The sequence below is a fragment of the Muscardinus avellanarius genome, assembly GCF_963383645.1.
Source record: "Muscardinus avellanarius genome assembly, chromosome: 1".
Classification (NCBI taxonomy): Eukaryota; Metazoa; Chordata; class Mammalia; order Rodentia; family Gliridae; genus Muscardinus; species Muscardinus avellanarius.
Window position 1 is genome coordinate 220,015,562 of NC_137786.1, and position 19,754 is coordinate 220,035,315.

The 19,754-nt window shown below is 44.9% G+C and overlaps 1 protein-coding gene across 3 annotated transcripts in view; it reads right to left on the reverse strand.

The window, feature by feature from the left end:
- Positions 1-7,428: 7,428 nt before the first annotated feature.
- LRP4 (LDL receptor related protein 4) overlaps positions 7,429-19,754 on the reverse strand; it is a gene marked incomplete at both ends in the record, with an annotated part of 63,309 nt that continues 50,983 nt past the window's right edge. For 2 of the 3 annotated variants that reach the window (XM_080700562.1, XM_080700561.1), the window contains 7 exons: positions 7,429-7,761; positions 10,905-11,046; positions 12,713-12,800; positions 14,722-14,789; positions 18,058-18,193; positions 18,619-18,732; positions 19,018-19,162. In XM_080700562.1, coding sequence (XP_080556688.1) covers positions 7,429-7,761; positions 10,905-11,046; positions 12,713-12,800; positions 14,722-14,789; positions 18,058-18,193; positions 18,619-18,732; positions 19,018-19,162 — 1,026 coding nt within the window. Of the gene's footprint in view, positions 7,762-9,695; positions 9,741-10,904; positions 11,047-12,712; positions 12,801-14,721; positions 14,790-18,057; positions 18,194-18,618; positions 18,733-19,017; positions 19,163-19,754 lie in introns of those variants that run through there. The other variant, XM_080700563.1, reaches the window with a different exon arrangement.

Consider the following 19,754-nt stretch of genomic DNA (forward strand, 5'->3'; position numbering starts at 1 on the left):
GGTCTCACTAAGTTGCTGAGAGCCTCACTAAGTAGCCGAGGCTGGCTTTGAACCCGCGCGATCCTCCTGTCTCAGCCTCCCAAGCGCGGGGATTACAAGCGTGCGCCACCACACCCGGCTCCTGAAGAGTTTTGAAACAAGAGGGCAAATCTTGTTTTGTCCTGGACTGTGGGGAGGCAGCTCTACTAGGAAGGGTTGTTAGATGGCTGATTTGTTTATTCATTCAGCCAATACTGATTAAGCAGTAGAATGTGGAGAGAATGTTCTAGACACTTGGAATAATTAGTGAACAAAGTAGACCAAATACAGTTCCCTTCACTCATGGAGCTCATGATATACTGAGGATCCTTAGATAATCTGTCAACACATAAATACATTATATCGCATGTTACTGGGCAGTATGTGCGGAGGGAAAGAGAAAAAAAGAATGACAGGATAATAGGGGCAGGAAAGTGGGGGAAAAGAGGGTAGTTCTGGGTTTGTGTATGGGGAAGGCTACGAGGGAGTGAACCCAGGGGAATTCTACCACTGAGCTACATCTTCTGCTCTTTTTTATTTTGAAACAAAGTCTCACTGAGTCACCACAAACTGGCTTCAAACCTGCTACCCTCCTGCCCTAAGGACTGGGATTGCAGGCATGTGCTACTGAGCCCAGCAAAGAATATAATTTTAATTTAATTTAATTTTTTGTACTGGGGGTTGAACCCAGGTGCATTCTACCTCTGAGCTACACCCCAGCCCTTTTTGTGTGTGCGTGTGGTATTAGGAATTGAACCCAGGGCATTCTATCTCCCAGCTACACCCCCAGCTCTATTTTATTTTTATTTTGAAATAGGGTCTCTCTAGGTAGGCAAGTCTTGTTACTTGCTGAGGCTGTCCTTAAACCTGTGAGTCTCCTGTCTCAGCCTTCCAAGTCCTGGGATTACAAGTGTGCACCACCACCACACCTGGCTTTTATTTATTTATTTTTTTGAAACAGGGTCTTACTAAGTTACCAAGTTTAGCCTTGAACCTGGAACCTGCAATCCTCCTGTCTCAGCCTCCCTGTACTGAGATTCCAAATTACAGGTGTGTGCTATCATGCCTGGCTAGGAATTTTAAAGGGGTGGTCAGTATAGGCTTTACTGAGGTTACAATCAAACAAATAGTTGAAGAAGGCAAAGGAGTTAGTCATGACTACATCTAGAGAAAGAAAGTGTCAGGCAGAGGGAACAGCCATACCGAGGCCCTATGTTGGGAGCATGCTTGGCAGGTTTGAGGACCTGGGATGCCAGAGTAGGTGGAGTAGAGTAGTTGGGAGGAGGAGGACGAGAGAGATGAGTTCTAACAGATAAATGGAGGAGAAATGGCGGGTCCTGTAGAGTCTCATAGAAACACAATACAGTTTCTGTGCTCATTGTAAGTGTTGAATATGCTTGGCCAGTCATCTTTGGCAGTCCAAGATTATCATCAAATAGTGTTCATCTGTATACTTATTAGTTATTCCAGGACACTCTGAATAGTTTTGTGTAGGAGCATATTCAGAGGCCAGTGCTCATTAGAGATCGAAGCGAGCACTGTATTTTTGCAGTGAGGGACAGGAAACCAATGTCAGACTTCGTGGCTGCTGAGTAACTGCTGTAACCATTTTTCAGAAGCCTGTTGCGGTTGTGACAGGTGCTCATTCCATTGTAAGCCCAAACTGCATTCTGGTGGAAGCATCCCTATCGTGGGACATGGATCCATATTTCCAGTCTCCTCTTCCCATTTTCCATAGCCTTCAGAATGCAGCAGGAACTTTAACCACAGAAACATCAACCCCACCAAAGAGGAAGGAGGCAGACGAGAGAGATAGGGACCTCATTAACAGGCTGGCAACGGGCTTTTAAGAGATGGAGGGGAAACCACAGGGAAGGGCAGGATATGTGAGGGTTCTTAGCTATTTATGTCTTATGAAATAAAACAAGCAGATTGTGTACTTTGGGGCAAACTTAGCCTTGAGTTTCAACTCAGACCCTTAATTAGGCTGTCTGGGTCTGTTTTAACATTAAGCCAAGGGGTCCAAAGTTGGGAACTTGAGCTTTGACTGGAAGTAAAGCTGTTGCTTATGCTGAGCTCTGCTTGCTTCTACCAGCTGGTCAACAGGAGAATGATGGAGAGAGAAAATGAACGGGTGAGTAAGGGAATGTTTCAAAACAAAGCCTGCCTAGAACATCCCCAAACACACAGTTAACCCATTAAGTGGATCAGTTAAATCATCTTCCCATATGAAGAACAGGCAGAGAGTCTTTGCTGTAAAAGGCATTTGACTGCATGTGCGTGTGTGTTTTGCAGGGCCTTGCCACATGCTCAGCAAGCTCTCTACCTGAGTTACATCCCAGCCCCTCAACCACATATCTTTTATCATTATGTCCATAAATAGAAATCTGAGAACCGTGGCTTGCTGGATACCTTAGAATGTCCGTGCATTACACTTAGAACCTTCTGCACCATCAGCTCTTGGATATGCTTTTTTTTTCCCCCCGCAGGTCTGGGGATGGAACCCAGGGGCATTCGACCTCTGAGCTACACCCCCTGCCCTATTTTTTTTTATTCTTTATTTTGAAACCAGGTCTCACTGAGTTGCAGAGGGCCTCACTAAGTAGCTGAGGCTGTCCGCGAACCGCGATCCTCCAGTCTCAGCCTCCCGAATGCTGGGATTACCCGGCGTGTGCCACCACGCCCGGCTTCTTCTAAATTTCTTTCTTTTTTTTTTTTTTTTTTTGGTGGTACTGGGGTTCCTGGAAACCCTTCTTCCTCTGGGCTACACTCCCAGACCTATTTTATATATTTTTATTTGGAAACAGGGTCTCTTAAGCCAGCACAGCTGTCTTTGAACCTGCACGATCCTCTGGTCTCAGCCTCCCGAATGCTGGGATTACACGCATGTGCCACCACGCCCGGCTTCTTCTAAATTTCTATTCATCACTGCCTTTCAGTTTTCTTCAGGCCTAGGTTTGGTGAAAGTGCCATTCGTTCCATGGAGACTTTCCTCTGGGCAGAGTCCTTTTCATCTTAGGTTCCAGAGTTTGTTCATATAATACAGAAAGGAAGGCAGTGAGTGACTTGACTTTGTAGTTTGCAAGAAATATGTCGTTTGTTAGGCTTTTTTTTTTTCTTTTTCTTCGCCCCCTCCCCCCTTGGCACTGGAGTTGAACCCAGGGGCATTCTTCCAGGCTATACCCGAAGTTTTGTTTTTGTTTTTTGTTGGTATGTGTGTCTGTGGTACTAAGAATTGAACCCAGGGTCCTTCTATAGACTCTCAGCTACAACCCTAGTACTATTTTATTCCAGCAATCCTCCTATCTCAGCCTCCCAGGTACTGGGATTACAAATGTGCACCATGAAACTGGCAGCTGCTGCTTCTGCTCTATTCTTCCTCTTCCTCCTCCTTCTCCTCCTTTCTTTCTTTCTTTCTTTCTTTCTTTCTTTCTTTCTTTCTTTCTTTCTTTCTTTCTTTCTTTCAAAACAGGGTCTTGTTAAGTTGCTAAAGCTGGCCTCAAACTGGCGATGATCCTCCTGCCTCAGCCTCCCAAGTACTAGGATTACCAAGTACCACTATGCCCGGCCAGATTATTAGGATTTGACCCACCTTCTGCCTAGGTATCAGTTTCATCTTCATATCTGAGAGCCAAATAAGGAATTCTCAACATTTATTTCATCCTCAAGATTCTTTCTTCTCTGTTTTCTGTTTTGTTTTCAAAAATTGTGGGGGTGGTAGTGATGGTTATCCTTGAGCAATTCCATATACTTTTGCTCTGGCACACCTACCCCTTGCCAGAATTGGGGAAGTTACGTGGCATAGTTTATTTTAAGATCTCTTGTCGCTTAAGTACCAGAGGCTTCAGGCTTTTTGTTTTTATTATCTTTCTTCTTCATCCTCTTGGGGGAGCTAGTGGTGCTGCTAGATTTTAATCCTTGTAAGACTATTTCTTATTTAGCTGCCTGCAGTGCCTGATCCATCATAGGAGATGAATGAATGAATGGGTCATTATCCTATCAATGGTTTGTAGTTTATTTATTTATTTTTTAATTTTTGTGGTACAGATGACTGAGCCCAGGGGCATTCTACCTCTGAGCTACACCCAGTCCTTTTTATTTTGAAATAGAGTCTTGCTAAGTTGCTGAGGCTGGCCCAGCAATTATTTGTAGTTTATATAAAATAAACTACTGAGACTTGACGTAATCTTCTACATATGAGCTGGTCGTAGTGGTGCAAGCCTGTAATCTCAGTACTTGAGAAGCTGAGACAGGAAGATTGCAGGTTCAAGGACAGTCTCAGTAACTTAGTGAGACCCTGTTTCAAAATAAATAGGACTGGGGATATAGCTTTGAGACAGAATGCCTTGGGTTTAATCCCCAGCACTAATAATAATATTATCTTTTTTTCTTAGATATTGGGGATGGAACCCAGGGGCATTCTACCTCCAGGTTACACCCCCAGCCTTATTCTTTATTCTGTTTTTTTTTTTTTTTTTTTTTTTTTTTTTTTTGGTGGTACTAGGGGTGGAACCCAGAGGTTTTCTACCTCCGGCCTATACTCCCAGACCTTTTTTTAAAAATATATATTTTATTTGGAAACAGGGTCTCGCTAAGTTGCCGAAAGCCTCACTAAGTAGCCGAGGCTGGCTTCGAACCCATGCGATCCTCCTGTCTCAGCCTCCCAAGCGCAGGGATTACAAGTGTGCGCCACCACGCCCGGCTCTTTATTCTGTATTTTGAAACAGGGTCTCACTAAGTTGCAGAGGGCCTCACTAAGTAGCTGAGGCTGGTCTGGGACCTGTAATCCTTCCTGTCTCAGCCTCCCATGTATTGGAATTACAAGTGTAAGCTACCACACCTGCAATATTAATAAAAAAAGAAAATAGGGCTGGAGATGTAGCTTAGAGTAGAATGTCCCTGGGTTCAACCCTAATATGAAAAATAAAATAAAAAAGTTCTCTGAGAACAAAAATAGAAGATAAATGGTATACATACTATTATCTTTCCTTCCAGGCTAAGAATGTCGCTAATGATTATGACATTTTTTCTGTTATTTTAGATAGGACCTCAGGTAGCTACTACCAACCAGTGAGTCAACACTTAAGATAAAACCTGTTATCCCTCCAGTAGAGGAAATAAGTCAGTGATCGCTGGTCTTGGCCTATCTTATCAAGATGAGCTGAACTTCCAGCTGGACCCTCACACTCTTTATTGTTCTCCATTGTTCCCACATCCCCAGAGAACTTAGAGGTGATATCTGCAAGTAGGTTTTCCGCAGCATGGGTCTGCCACACGGAGCAGGTGCAGGATTAGTCATGACTCCAAGCCAGGCGAGGTAATTAAGAAAAGCTAAATTTATATTAAATTATCATAAAGTCCTAGAATACTGAACATAGTGGTTAAATAACTCCAGAAAGTCCAATCTCTCCAGTGAGTAACGTTAAAACCATTACACATGAGCGCGGGAGAATCATTTTCCATTAGTTTAGGACAGAGAGATTTTGCTTTTTTACAGAGTAAATCAGTGCTCAAATAGATATTTCCTCAAATAATGTCCTTTCAACATTCTGAATAGCCCAAGTGCAATAAGAACCTTCCCCCTTTCCAATCAAGAAGAACGCCACTTTTCTTTCTCCTCCTCCCCACCTGTGACTCTGAAGACTCATATGCTCCTTTTACTTTCTCATTTCCTCCTGGAAGGGCCCCCCTCCTTTCCTACTTGGTGCACTGGAAAAGCCTTCTTGGCCTCTATGTGTAGACCCAGACGTGGTGATGGTTACTGAGAGCAGGGCTAAGGACTTGGCATCTGTCTCTAGCAGTTTTAGAAGTGACCAGAAAAGATTGATCTTGTCTTTTTTTTTTTAAACCCACATGTTTGGCTGCTGATTTCTCAGTACCAATAACTATAGGAGATAATTCAAATCAGGAAATTTTCCCTAAAAAAATCTCTCCTCTCCTCTCAGCCCCTGATATCCTTTCCTGCCGCTTCTAATTCCTGGGGAGAAGAGTTCTGGGTCTGACCTGGACTGGGAGAGCTTCATCCATGGGCCTTTCTACCTTGATCACCCCTCTGCGTCTTCATTCGGCCCTCATCACTGAAGGACTGGATATTGCTGGGGCCCAAGGCTAATTCAGAAAAAGCAAATCAAGCTCTTCGAAAAGTGGAAAGGGGCTGGGGGGGAATTTTAGGGCAGCAATAAGTCTCAACTCCTGTGATACAAGCCTGAGACACAGCCCTTGTTGTAAATGAGTGGGAACCAAGCAGTGGCTTCTCGGCGTGGAAAGTAAGTCACTCAGCTGAGGGAGTGCTAGATTAGGAACTTCACCAGCCCAGAGCTCTCTGTCCATAGACGTAGATCCCTGAGCACTTGAGAACACAGGAGGCTCAACTTCACCATACTTCTGTTTAGCCCCTGGATGTCCCACATCTCTAATTGTGCCTTCTGACCATTTATAAAAAAGAAAAGTCTGGTCCTTCATGGAAAGACTGCTGCAGGATCTCTTTCTGCAGAATCCCAGAGAATCGGGAAGAGAGTGGAAGAAGACTGAAGTTCAGGTGGGATGCTATGTTTGGTCTAGGCAAAGCTTTTTAGATCCTTTAGAGACTTAGTCTCTCAAGCCACTGGCTCACAGCTTGGTGACTTAAAAGGCTTAGGAAAGGGACTGGCCAGTGGTGGCACCAGGAAGGAATTCCTATGAGCCAGCAGCCATGTGGTGGGGGTCCCCAGTCATCTAAGATAGAAGACTCCAGACATTCCAGCAAGAAGAACAGGTTGAGTCATAGCCACATCTCAACAGTACCAGCAGCTGACAAAGCAGTGACTCCTCGGGTAAGGATATTGTCCACTGCCAGCAATGGACAGGACACCCAGGCCCAAGAACTCCCCACAGCCTTTTCATATTACCAAAACACATGCTGGAAGTTACCCAGGATGCCCAGACCAGCTGGGCTGGCTCTTCTCTTAGCCTCTAGCTGTCACCCCACTCTTTACCCATCACCCCCTACTACAGCCCCTGGCGGGCAAGTTGCAGGAGAAGCCGTCATGCTAGCTGTGGTGGGGCAGTTCAGTCCTGTATCATCAGTTGCATCGGTGCCATGGAGCAGGCACTGAGGGTCCCAGGGGAAGAGGAGATGGAGCTTCATGGTGACAAATCATTACCGAGCCCAGTCTCAGGGAGCCCAGGACGGAGTGCAAGAGTCGAGGTTCATGGTAAAATCCAGGCCTAATTCTTGAGATGCACCCTCATTTCTTGTGCCCAGGTACTTATGGACTTAGGTGGAAAATGGCTCCCCTGGAGGGCTTGGGAGCAGTTACGGGGCAGGAGGAGGAGGACGAGCACACAGGAAGGGGGCCTGCTGTAGCAAGCACGAGGACTGGAAGTCCACAGAGGAGGAGGAACAGGCAGGCAGGGAGAGAACGTGGGCATTTAGACCTGGCTCTCAGAGGAGAGCTTGCGTTCGTGTTTCCAGCCCGTGTCTGGCAGAGAGCCCCGTCTTTCTGGAGTGGCTGCTGTGTGGACGCTGCTACACTCAGACTGCTCTTCCTGCAGTAGCTGCTCCGTCTCTGTGTCATCCAGGGAGCCAGAGCTGGCCTGGATGGACACTGTGTCCGTCTTCATGCACACGTGATCCCGCAGAAGCCCTCCCCGGGAACTGCGCAGCTGCTTGAGGTCATCCCACTCAGCATCATCCCCAGACAGGAGGCAAATGCCCTCTACGATCTTGATCTTCTCCTTGGTGTAGTTATGGTCAGGCCCACCCTAGGGTAGAGAGTGGGGACACAGAGTCAGTCAGTTGGCCTTCTACAAAGAGTCGCATGGTGAACTAAGAAAGGAAGTGGACAAGTAAAAGCAGGCATGAAGAGCAGAAAACCCCACAAACTGATGTGGGCAAAGCAATTTATGAGGCCTCGACTAAGGAGAGGGCAGCTATGATGATCATCACCATTATCATACAGCAAGGAGAATGATGGCTTCCGGTCATCAGCCACTCACTGGACCTGTCACCTTGGGCAAATGACAACATCTCTGAAACTCAGTCTCCACATCTGCAGATGTGGAGAAAACAACAGTATCCCAACTTCACAAGCTATTGTTGTGAGGATTAAATGAGGCGATACATGGAATGCAGTTGTTAGGGTGTTAGATATAAGACGCACTAAAGTGTGTGACCACGGTTTATTAATGGGACATCATGCCAAGTATAAACAATCAAAGTAATTGGCAAGCTGGGCATGGTGGCGCACTGGTGCGTGCCTGTAATCCCAGTACTTGGAAGGCTAAGACAGAAGGATTGCAGGTTCAAAGCCAGCCTTGGCAACTTAGTAAGGCTGTCAACAATTTTAGCAAAAAAAAAAAAAAAAAAAAAAAGAGAAAAAAAAGGCAATCTAATGTGTATTTATTCAGGATTTTTTTTTTTTTTTTTTTTTACTAGAGATTGAAACCAGGGGCAGTCTACCTCTGAGCTCTACCCCTAGACCCCATTTCTTTTTTTCAGTACTAGGGATGGAACCCAGGGGCATTCTACCTCTGAGCTACACCCCCAACCCTATTTTCTATTCTTTATTTTGAAACAGAGGCTCACTGAGTTGCAAAGGGCCTCACTAAGTAGCTGAGGCTGTCCTCAAACCACAGTCCTCCTGTCTCAGCCTCTCTAATGCTGAGATTACAAGTGTGTGCCACCACGCCCAGCTCAGAGCCCGATTTTTTTATTCTTTATTTTGAAACAGGGTTGTTGAAGGCCTCACTGAGTAGCTGAGGCTGGCTGTGAATCTGCGATCCTTCTGTCTCAGGCCTCTCAAGTGCTGGGATTAAAAGTGTGGACCACCATGACTGGCTTTTTTATTTGGGTTCTAACTGTTTGTCCACTCAGGCCTGTAACCTTGTGACCTCTTTGGGGAAGGTTACTCTGGACCTGCTCTCATGACCCCTGGGATCATTCCCAAGCAACCTGTCCTCAAAGATAGTCCTGACCTTTTTTTTTTTTTTGGTGGTACTGGGGTTTCTGGAAGCCCTTTTGCCTCTGGGCTACACTCCCAGACCTATTTTTTTTATTTTTATTTTTATTTGGAAACAGGGTCTCTTAAGCCAGTGAGGCTGGCTTCAAACCTGCACGATCCTCCTGTCTCCACCTCCCAAGTGCGGGGATTACAAGCGTGCATCACCATGCCCGGCTAGTCCTGACTTCTGCTCAGGCTTCTCCCTTTATATATTCCTCAAAGGGTAGCCTCACTGTTGGCTTTTGGAGATTATTAGTCAATGAGCCACCACTGCCAGGAACAAATGGGCCATAGCTTGAGTTCTGGGATACTGTCTCTGTCCAGAGTCTTGCAACTACTGCATTATATTAGTAACAATTCGTTTCTGCAGATAGTTATTAAACCCCTACACTGAGCAACATACTGTTTGGGGTTTTAATGATGGTCCCTGTCCGCTGGGAGTGACAGTTCCCTTGATCAGGCAGAGAGAGAGACAGAGACAGAGACAGACAGACAGCAACACACAGGCCAACAGCCATTCACCTAGCACATCCACCAAGCTGAAATTAGTTTAAGATGCAGTCCACTCAAGAGTGCTCACTACAGAAACACACTGAGTAAGTCAGGGAAGGGTGGCACACATGGCACTAGCAATTCTGGGGACAGCACTCCCTCCACACACATACACAGCAATAGGTACCTGAAATCAAGAGGAAATCAGAAGAGAAAGGGTGAAAGGCTATCAGAGGGGTGAAAGAGCTGCTGAGGAAAAAGCAGACAATAGAAGATGTCACACAACTTTCCTTCCTTCCTTCCTTCCTTCCTTCCTTCCTTCCTTCCTTCCTTCCTCCCTCTCTCCCTTCCTTCCAAGGTGCTGGGGATGGAACCCAAGTCCTTGAGCATTCTAAGCACACGCTCTACTGTTGAGCTATACTTCCAGCTCCATTTTTAATTTTAATTGATGGCCCTCACTGTGGTTCTTTTCTAGGGCATCTAACACTCCAAAGGCCCCCAAAATCTTCAAGAGTCCTTCTCTAAAAAAATATTGAGGAGGGGTTATCCATTCCCAGAACTGCAAGCTGTTCCTGCAGGTTCTCTTTTGAACTATAGTGGAAGCATTTTTAATATGGAAATTCATGGATACAGAAAGCACAGGATTACTGTGTAAAGGGTATTCATTATGCATGAAAGCCCTGCAGGGAAGTAGAGAAGTAGACTGATTAGGGTCTTCACAGCGAATAACTTCTGATGAAGGTTAGAGGATTTTTAAAAGAAAACACGGGTTATATCAGATAAGAACATCTAAAATCTCAGACTACAGGTCCTTTGGGGGAAAGAGGACTATTTTCCATACCTAAACATTCAGCAAATGGTTTTCCATTAAAGCAACAAAGGATTTAAAAAAATCAAAAGTACATACATTATCAGAACTCTAGAGAAATCCCTTAAGACCCTGTGATAAGAAGAAGGAAAGCAAAACCAGCCATTCCCAGCCATAGGTGCCACTTGCTTGGATCCCAAGTAGAAAAGGGAGAGTTTAGGAGCTCTTGGGTTTGAGAGGTATTGTCCTGGGGCTCTCCCTTGTTTTAGGGGGGCACAGCCTCACTGCAGGGTAAGGATGATTCTAGGAAGGAAAGAATCAATGAGCCCTGAAAAATATCTCCTGGCATAGAGATATATACTTGGTGTTTTCAGACCTAAATCTTCTGGGATCTGCTTTCTAGCCTTGCTCTTACTAGGGTTTCTCAAAAATTCTAGGTCTCCCCAGAAACCCAAATTATACTCAATTCCTCTGTTTACTCTGACTTCCAAAATGGTAAATGAGACCACCCAATAACCCATACTGAACCATTCAGGCAACTGGAACCCAAGTCCCCACCTACCCCTGCCCTCCAAGAAACACTGAATATAAATTTTCATTTTTACCTCTTTCTTATAGCAGAGTTGATTGTACATGGCGGGTTTGGGGATTGCTTCAATTTTTACTTCCTGAGTGGAAGTTCTGTAAGAGGGGTTGCTGTAGGTCAGGTTCCCCATTCCAGGATCAGTGAACTTGGATTTTTTGTGTCTTTAGGAAGAAAGAGTGAGAAATTAGTTCTGGTCTTACTGGAGGTGATACCTAGGGAAGCTGTAGCCTGTGTGTGGGAGGGAGCATCTATGCAGGGCTCCGTGATCTTCACCTCCTGGTATTCATGTCCTTCGGAGTCCCTCCCTTTGAGTGTGGGCTGGACCTGGTGACTCACTTCTTAGGCAAAAGTGATACAAGATTAGGTTACAAAGAAACTAGCTTCCATCTTGGCTTTGAGCTTCTTTCTTCCTCCTCCTCCTCCTCCTCCTCCTCCTCCTCCTCCTCCTCCTCCTCCTTTTCTTCTTTCATGTTCTCTCTCTCTCTCTCTCTCTCTCTCTCTCTCTCTCTCTCTCTCCTCCCTCCCTCCACTCCCTCCCTCCCTCTCTTTCTCTTTCTCTTTTTCTGCTTTTGCTTTGGGGGAAGCAAGCTGCTATGGTATAAATTCTATAGAAAGACTCCCAGGCAAGGAAATGTCAATAGTCAGTGAGGAACTGAATACTACCAAAGATTTACATGGATATGTTTGGGAGGTAATCCTTCCCCCATCAAGCCTTCAGGTGAGACCACAATCTTGGCTTATATACCTGGGTTGCAGGTGTGAGATCTTGAGGTAGAGGCACCCAGCTAAGCTGCACCCAGATTTCTGACCCACACAAACTGTGAGATCATAAAGAGCTCTCATTTTAAATCTCTAGATTTTAATTATTTGTTATGAAAAAATGAAAAACTAATACACTTAACTTTATAGTCAAGGCAGATCTCTGTTTCAGCCCCACCTTTCTTACTTACTAGCTAGGATCCTAGTATATATAATCTAAACTTTTTGAGCCTCAGATCCTCATCTATAAAATGAGGAATACCTGAATTACGAAGTTGTGGCATTGATACATATTCATTAAATGTTGAGAGATGGTATTATTATTAGCAACAGCAAAATCCAGACTTTTTTTTTCCTGTTTGTGTTATTGAGATTGAGCCCAGGGACATTCTATCTCTGAGCTATACCCCCAGCCCTTTTTTTTTGTTTCTTTGTTTTTAAACAGTGTCTTGCTAGGTTGCTAAAAGTCTCACTGTGTTGCTGAGGCTGTCCTTGGGTCTGTGATCCTCCTGTCTCAGCCTCCCCCAAATCCATACATTTTTGTTTTAAGCTATGTATGTAAAACATTTGGGGGAAAATATAAAGAGAGAGGCACATAAAGAGGTCTTATATTAAAAATGTCATATTCTTCCTCCCAGGGTGATTACTACTGATCACTATGTCAACCATTTTTGTAGTGAAGGGTTGTGTTGTGAGGGGAAATAATTTCCCATTTCAATGGTTTGAAGTAATATGGAAAAAGCAAAGATGCTAGTGTCAGTCCCAGCTTTTGTCTCCTACTGTGTGAGTAACATCCGGTGTGTCCTCAGCATCCTCGTCTATAATGAAAAGCCTAAGGGTGGTTTTGCTGTGGTCATTAAATCAAACTGTACTGGGCTGTGACCATGACCAAGCAAGAAGAGTAAGTATTCAGGTTTCTATCTTTTCCTTCCACTACTCCGACCAAGGACCCAACCTGAACCAAGGCTGTCTGGGGATGGATGTAGTGCACTGTGACGCTTCAGGAGATCTCAGAAGTGCTAATGAAGACCAAAGAGCACATGGCCCCTGCAGCAAAGCTTAGGTTACCTGTATAGCATCAATGCTGCAATCACCACCAAAACCAGCAGAATGCTGAGGAGTCCACCGATGGCATAGCTGATATGAAGTCCTTCCCCTAGGAAGAAGAGAGGGACAGAGGCAGGGATCGCTAACAGCCTTCTAGCTGGTGCTGGTTGGAGGGGTAGGAGGACGAAGGGTTCGTCTTGCTGGGTGGTTGGTTGGTATTGAGCCCCAAGGGCACTCTATCTCTGAGCTACACCCCCCAGACCACCTCCTATTTTGTTTTGTTTTGTTTTGTTTTTTTGATACAGGGTCTTTCCAAATTGCTAAGGATCTCTGTAAATTGCTGAGGCTGGTTTTGAACCTGTGATCCTCCTGTCTCAGCCTCACAAGTACTGGGATTACAAACGTGCACCACGATACCCAGTTGTTTGTCTTTTGAAGACAGGGACTTGCTAGAGTGTGATCTTCCTGCCTCAGCCTCTTGAGTAGCTGGCACTACTGGTGTGTGCCCTTGTTACCAGCTTGAAGGGCTCCTTTAGTAGGTGTTGGCTCCCTACCATCTGAGAAGAGTGAGGGCCTCCTCCTCAGAGGTGAGGCCATAGGAAGTAGGGTAAGGAGGCTGAGGAGAAACCGTCACTCGGCGTCTCCAGTCCCAGCTCTACCACTTAGTAGCTCTGTGACTTAAGGCAAGGTGCGTAAGTTCAAGCTTCTACTTTTTTTCATCAATTAAATGTAAATAATAAATTGCTCATAGGGTTGGTAGGTTAAATGAGAGTATCTATATACATAAATAAAGGAATTTTGCCTTATTTATGGTTTTACTTTCCATGGTTTCAGCTACCCACAGCCCCAAAAGATTATTATAATGCAACAAGAAATTATAAGAAATTAAGATTCTGAGAGGCCACATTTTCATAACTTTTATTATAATTTATTGTTATGATTGTTTTATTATTAATTATTTTTGTTAACCTCTCACTCTGTGTGGGTGGGTTACTGGAAATTGAACCCAGAAGCATTCTGAGCTACACCCAGTCTAGTGTGTGTGTGTGTGTGTGTGTGTGTGTGTGTGTGTGTGTGTGTTACTAGGGATGGAACCCAGGGGCATTCTACCTTGGAGCTGCATTCCCAGCCCTATTTTTTATTCTTCATTGTGAAACAGGGTCTCACTAAGTTGCAGAGGGCCCCCCCCCAAGTATCCGAGGCTTACTGTGAACCTGCGATCCTTCTGTCTCAGCCTCCCAAATACTGGGATTATAAGCGTGTGCCACCACACCTGGCTTACACAGTCTTTTTTTCCTTTGAAACAGAGTCTCACTGAGTTACCATGCACTACACTCGAACCTGTGATCATCCTGTCTCAGCCTGAACTGAGATTGCCAGCATGCACTACCATGCCCTGCTTATTTTTAATCTCTTACTGTAACTAATTTATAAATTAAACTTTCTTGTAGGTATTATATGTATAGGAAAAAAAAAAACCAGTACATTTAAAGTTCAGTACTGCCGGGCGTGGGGGCGCATGCTTGTAATCCCCGTATTTGGGAGGCAGAGACAGGAGGATCGTGCAGGTTCGAAGCCAGCTACGCTGGCTTAAGAGACCCTGTTTCCAAAAATTAAAAAAGTACAAAATAGGTCTGGGAGTGTAGCCCGGAGGTAGAAGGGCTTCCAGGAACCCCAGTACCACCAAAAAATAAATAAATAAATAAATAAATAAATAAAATAAAAATAAAGTTCAGTACTATCTGAGGTGTCAGGCCTTCATTGGTGGTCTTGGGATGTATCCCCCGTGGATAAGGGAGACTACTGCATTCACATAGACATATATATATATATATATATATATATATATATATATATATATATAGTATGGTTTATAGCACTTGCCTGGCATATGGAAAGCACATCATAAGTGGTGACTATTATGATTATTATTTCTGTGAGTTTAATTTATAAAAAGAGTTCACCAACCCTACTGGAGACTTAGATTCCTTAATTTTCTTTTTCAAAACAGTGGGGCACTCAGGGCTTACCTGGAGCAGCAGGTACGGCCTCATTGGAATGTGCACAGAGGCCCAGCTGGGCATCCCTTTCAGAGCATCTGTGGAGCATAGAAGACGGAATATGAAGTCTACATGTATTCACAGAAGTTCTCACCCTCCTCTGGGGAGGGGTGGAAAGGCTGCAGGTATGAGAAAGTACCAGGTGAGAGATAGCAGAAGCATAGAGAAGGCAGGATCAGGAAACAGAGAAATCAGTGGGATTCACTACTGTCAAGCTGTTATACCATGTCCAGATGTGTTTTCAATTACGTACCATCAAAAATGAGAAGCAGGTTTTGGAGTGAGCTGGAGGTCTACTCAGAGAATGCTAAGGACATCAATCCTAGGTTTTCTTAAACTACGAGGATGAGTGGGAAGCAGCCACTAGCTAAGCAAATCTGACTGCATTGTCACAAGATTCAAATGTCACAAAGCAAAAAAGCGTCTTTTCTTCCCTTAATTCTTTCATGAGAGAATATGCAATATATCCAAAAGGGCCAGATAACTAACTGACCTTATTTTTTTCCTTTCTTTCTTTTTTTTCTTTCTTTCATTGAACCCAGTGCATTCTACCTACAAGGGCTACATCCCTACCACTTTTTATATTTTGTTTGGAAACAGGGTCGTGCTAGGTTTCTAAAAGTCTTGCTATGTTGCTGAGGCTGGCCTTGAACCTAGGATCCTCCTGTCTCAGCCTCCCAAATGCTGGGATTACAAGTGTGAGCCACCATGCCTAGTTTAGATAACTAAATTTAAATATTCAAAAGCTAAGTTATTTGGAGCTGGGCATAGTGGCACATGCTTGTAATCCCAGCATTTGGGAGGCTGAGACTGGAGGATCGCCGTTTCTGGACAGCCTCAGCTATTTAGTGAGGCTCTTTGCAACCCTGTTTCAAAATAAAGAATAAAAAATAGGGCAGGGGGTGTAGCTCGGAGGTCGAATGCCCCTGGGTTCATCCCCAGATACACACACACACACACACACACACACACACACACACACACAGAGCTAAGTTATTTGGGGTATATTATGAGGAGCTAATTAAAGGCATCCCCTAAAATCCTACAGAAAAGCCACTTGCAAGATAAACTGATAAAAAGATGTGTTGAATCTTCAAATAGAACTCTGACATTAAAAAAAGGCCTGGAAGCCAGGCGTGGTGGCGCAGGCTTGTAATCCTTGCGCTTAGGAGGCTGAGACAGGAGGATCACACAGGTTCGAAGCCAGCCTCAGCTACTTAGTGAGGCTCTCAGCAACTTGGTGAGACCCTATTTCCAAATAAAATATAAAATAGGTCTGGGAGTATAGCCCGGAGGTAAAAAAGCCCCTGGGTTCCACACCCCCAGTACCACCAAAAAAAGAAAAGGGCCTAGAAGCCAGACACAGTGTCACACACCTGTAATCCCAGTACTTGGGAGGCTGAGATAAGAGGATCAGAAACTTAGCAACCTAGAAAGACCCTGTTTCAAAATACAAAAATAGCCAGGTGTGTGGTGCATGCTTGTAATCCCAGTACTTGGGAGGCTGAGTTAGGAGAATCCAGATTTGAAGCCAGACTCAGCCAGCAACTTAGGCTATCAGTAACTTAGTGAGACCCTGTTTCCAAATAGGAAATAAGAAAAAATAGGGCTGGGGTGTAGCCCAGAGGTAGAAGGCCTCTGGGTTCCATCCCGAGTACTACCAAATAAAAAAACAAAACCAAAAATGAGTAAAAAGGGCTGGAGTATAGCTTGGAGGTAGAATGCCCCCGCGTTCAATTCCCAGTACAAAAGAAAGAAAAGGAAGGAAGGGAAGAAGGAAGAAAGGAAGGAAGGAGGAAGGCAGGCAGACAGACAAAATATCTATAGAGGGGTCAGAAGTTTAGTAAACCTGGACAGTGGAGGTGTAGTTCAGTGGTAGAGCACAGCCCTAGCATGTATGAGGCCCTGGGGTTCAATCCCCAACACTACAAAAAACCTAAAGAAAATCCAAGAATAATGATGACTGCTAGTATTTCAAAGTTAGAATGTACATGAGTGTTTATAGTTGGGTATTTGCTTTTCTTTACAAACTACTAAAGAGAGTGATGCACACAGCATATGCATTTGATCATGTGCAAATCTTGTAACTTTTAGAAACACTGAGTTTAAGTATTATTTGGAATTATTGTTTCTGCTTTTATAAATGAAATTGTCAACTACATGTAGGTGTATGTGTGTGGGGGAGGTTGTTACTGGAGATTAAACCCAGGGGCATTCTATCTCCGAGTTATACCCAAAGTCCTATTTTATTTTTTATTTTGAAACAAGATCTAGCTAAATTGCCATGGCTAACCTTGAACCTGTGATCCTCCTGTCTTAGCCTCCCAAGTACTGGGATTATTGACGGTGCCATTGTGTCCTGCTATCCTTGCTTGTATAATAATAGTGCATATATGTTTGAGTGTAGGGTCATTATTATAAGATAAGGTCATATGCCGGGCGTGGTGGCGCACGCTTGTAGTCCCCGCACTTGGGAGGCAGAGACAGGAGGATCGCACAGGTTCGAAGCCAGCAGCACTGGCTTAAGAGACCCTGTTTCCAAAAATAAAAAAGTATAAAAAAAAATAGGTCTAGGAGTGTAGCCCAGAGGTAGAAGGGCTTCCAGTACCACCAAAAAAAGAAAAAAAGGCATTTTCCAAAATAAAGACTAATGTTAAAAAAAAAAAAGATAAGGTCATCACACCTGTGGGGAAACCTTTGTGTTCCAAGTCATAAAGCTACAGTCCAGAGACCACTGTAGGACAAGGACAAGATCAAATACTATACCTGAGACAGGAGAGCAAGTGTCACGGAGACAGAGGAAGAAGGAGGGAGGCGTGTGGAATGGGAGATCCTCCTAAATGATTTCTCTCTCTCTCTTTTTTTTTTTTTTGCGGGTCTGGGGATGGAACCCAGGGGCATTCGACCTCCGAGCTACACCCCCTGCCCTATTTTTTATTCTTTATTTTGAAAAGGGTCTAAGTTGCAGAGGGCCTCCCTAAGTAGCTGAGGCTGTCCACGAACTGCGATCCTCCAGTCTCAGCCTCCCGAATGCTGGGATTACAAGTGTGTGCCACCACGCCCGGCTCTAAATGATTTCTCTTTAAAGCCATTCCTAAAACTTGCCCTGAGAGCTAAAGAGAAAATCACTTGCAACGATCTACAAGTTGAAATATCATCTCCTATCCCAAATAGGAGGGATTGGTGATTAACAATGTGATCTACCTCCTATCTGTCAGAATTATCAAGCTGGGATAATGGTCTCCTGCTGGTGGGGCATGGTGACTTGAGTCAAAAGATCCTAAATCCTGAACTAACCCTACTTACCTTTCTTCCTCCTCCTCCAGAGATGTGTGGGTCCTGGTGGTAGACGAACGCAAGGTGGTGGGCAGTGTGTTGGGGAGCACTGGGTTTTTTTCACTCATGCTGGTAGCCCTGGGAGCTGGGGGCACCATTCCAGGTACTGAAGAAAAAAGAGAATTGGATAGGCCACGGGAGCCCAAAACATCTAGATATGGTCTAAGTAAGAGTAGCAGCCTGGAGACTTAGCAAAGGAATCTTTTATCTGCCCCAATCCCAGGCATCCTCACTTAATACTATAAATAACAAGGATCTGATTTATTACTACTAGTTCTGTATGGGTAGCTGGCCCACAAAGTTCAAGAAGAGATAATAAAGCACAGGCTACTCACAGCAGGGGTCTGGAATCTGAAGACCTGAGTTCTGTTCTAGTCAGTGCCAGAAGCCAGACAAACCTAAATCTTGATCCCAAAGCCCAAACACATTGCTTCTCGTTGTTCACTCTCTGCCCTTCTGTAGGGGGATCCCAGCCAGAAGGATAGGGATGCTGATCCCCTGCCCTTCCAGGAACCACTCAGTTCAACTCACCCAGGGAGCAGGGCCGGCTGTCAGGCTCATCAGGACAGGCACACACGAAGTCCAAGGCTCTGGCGAAGCAGAGATGGGTGCAACCACCATTGTTCACACCACAGGCATTGGTCCCTGGAGGCAAAGCAGATGAGTGTCTGGTCTGGGACAGAACTGGGTCTCCCAAATGAACACATCAAAAAAAAAAAAAAAAAAAGAAAATCTAAAGCTACCCCACCCCCAAGGACAGCAGGGCAGGAAGGGGATAAGCAGGGGAGTGAAAAAGCCTAAGAGCTTACCACAGGAGCCAAGGGCTTTCGTGTGGCCCTAATTATCTTGGTCACTAACCGCCCTTAGGGTAACCACTACTAATCCCGTTGGTGGTGAGGAAGCAGGCTCAGTATCCAGGGGCTCACCTACCTGTCTGTCGTAGCGGGGAAACCACGATGATATCCATGAGCCCTTCCACATTTGCCAGCACAGTCTCCTTGTTGCGGCCTGAGTATTTGTCAACACGCTGGATGGATTTGGTCTGCCAGTCTGTCCAGTAGATCCACCTGTCCTGCTACTCAATATAGAGCCCCCAAAAGAGGAACTGTTACCCAGCAGCCTGACCCTGGTGCTGCTTCTGTGACTCGACATGTGCTCTGCCTTCTGCTGAAATGCCCTCTCTATCTCATCCACTGGGTCAACTTCTGTGCATCTCCCCAATCATGATAACATCCAGGAAAGCCCCCCAACCCGCTCAGCTCACCAATGTCTCCCCCATGCCGTTCAGTGCCTGGCAGTCACTTCCATGTGTGGGTTTGGAACACTCTATTTAAGTTATTTATTTGTTTGTTTATCTATTTATTTTTGGTAGTACTGGTTTTCCTGGAAACCCTTCCACCTCCAGGCTACACTCCCAGACCTATTTTATATTTTATTTGGAAACAGGGTCTCTTAAGCTAGCTGAGGCTGGCTTCCAACCTGCGTGGGATCCTCCTGTCTCAGCCTCCCAAGCCTGGGGATTACAAGCTTGCGCCACCACGCCTGACTCCCATTCTTTATTTTGAAACAGGGTCTCACTGAGTTGCAAAAAAGGGCCTCATTAAGTAGGTGAAGCCTGTCCTTGAGCGGCACTCCTCCAGTCCCAGCCTCCCAAATGCTAGGATTAC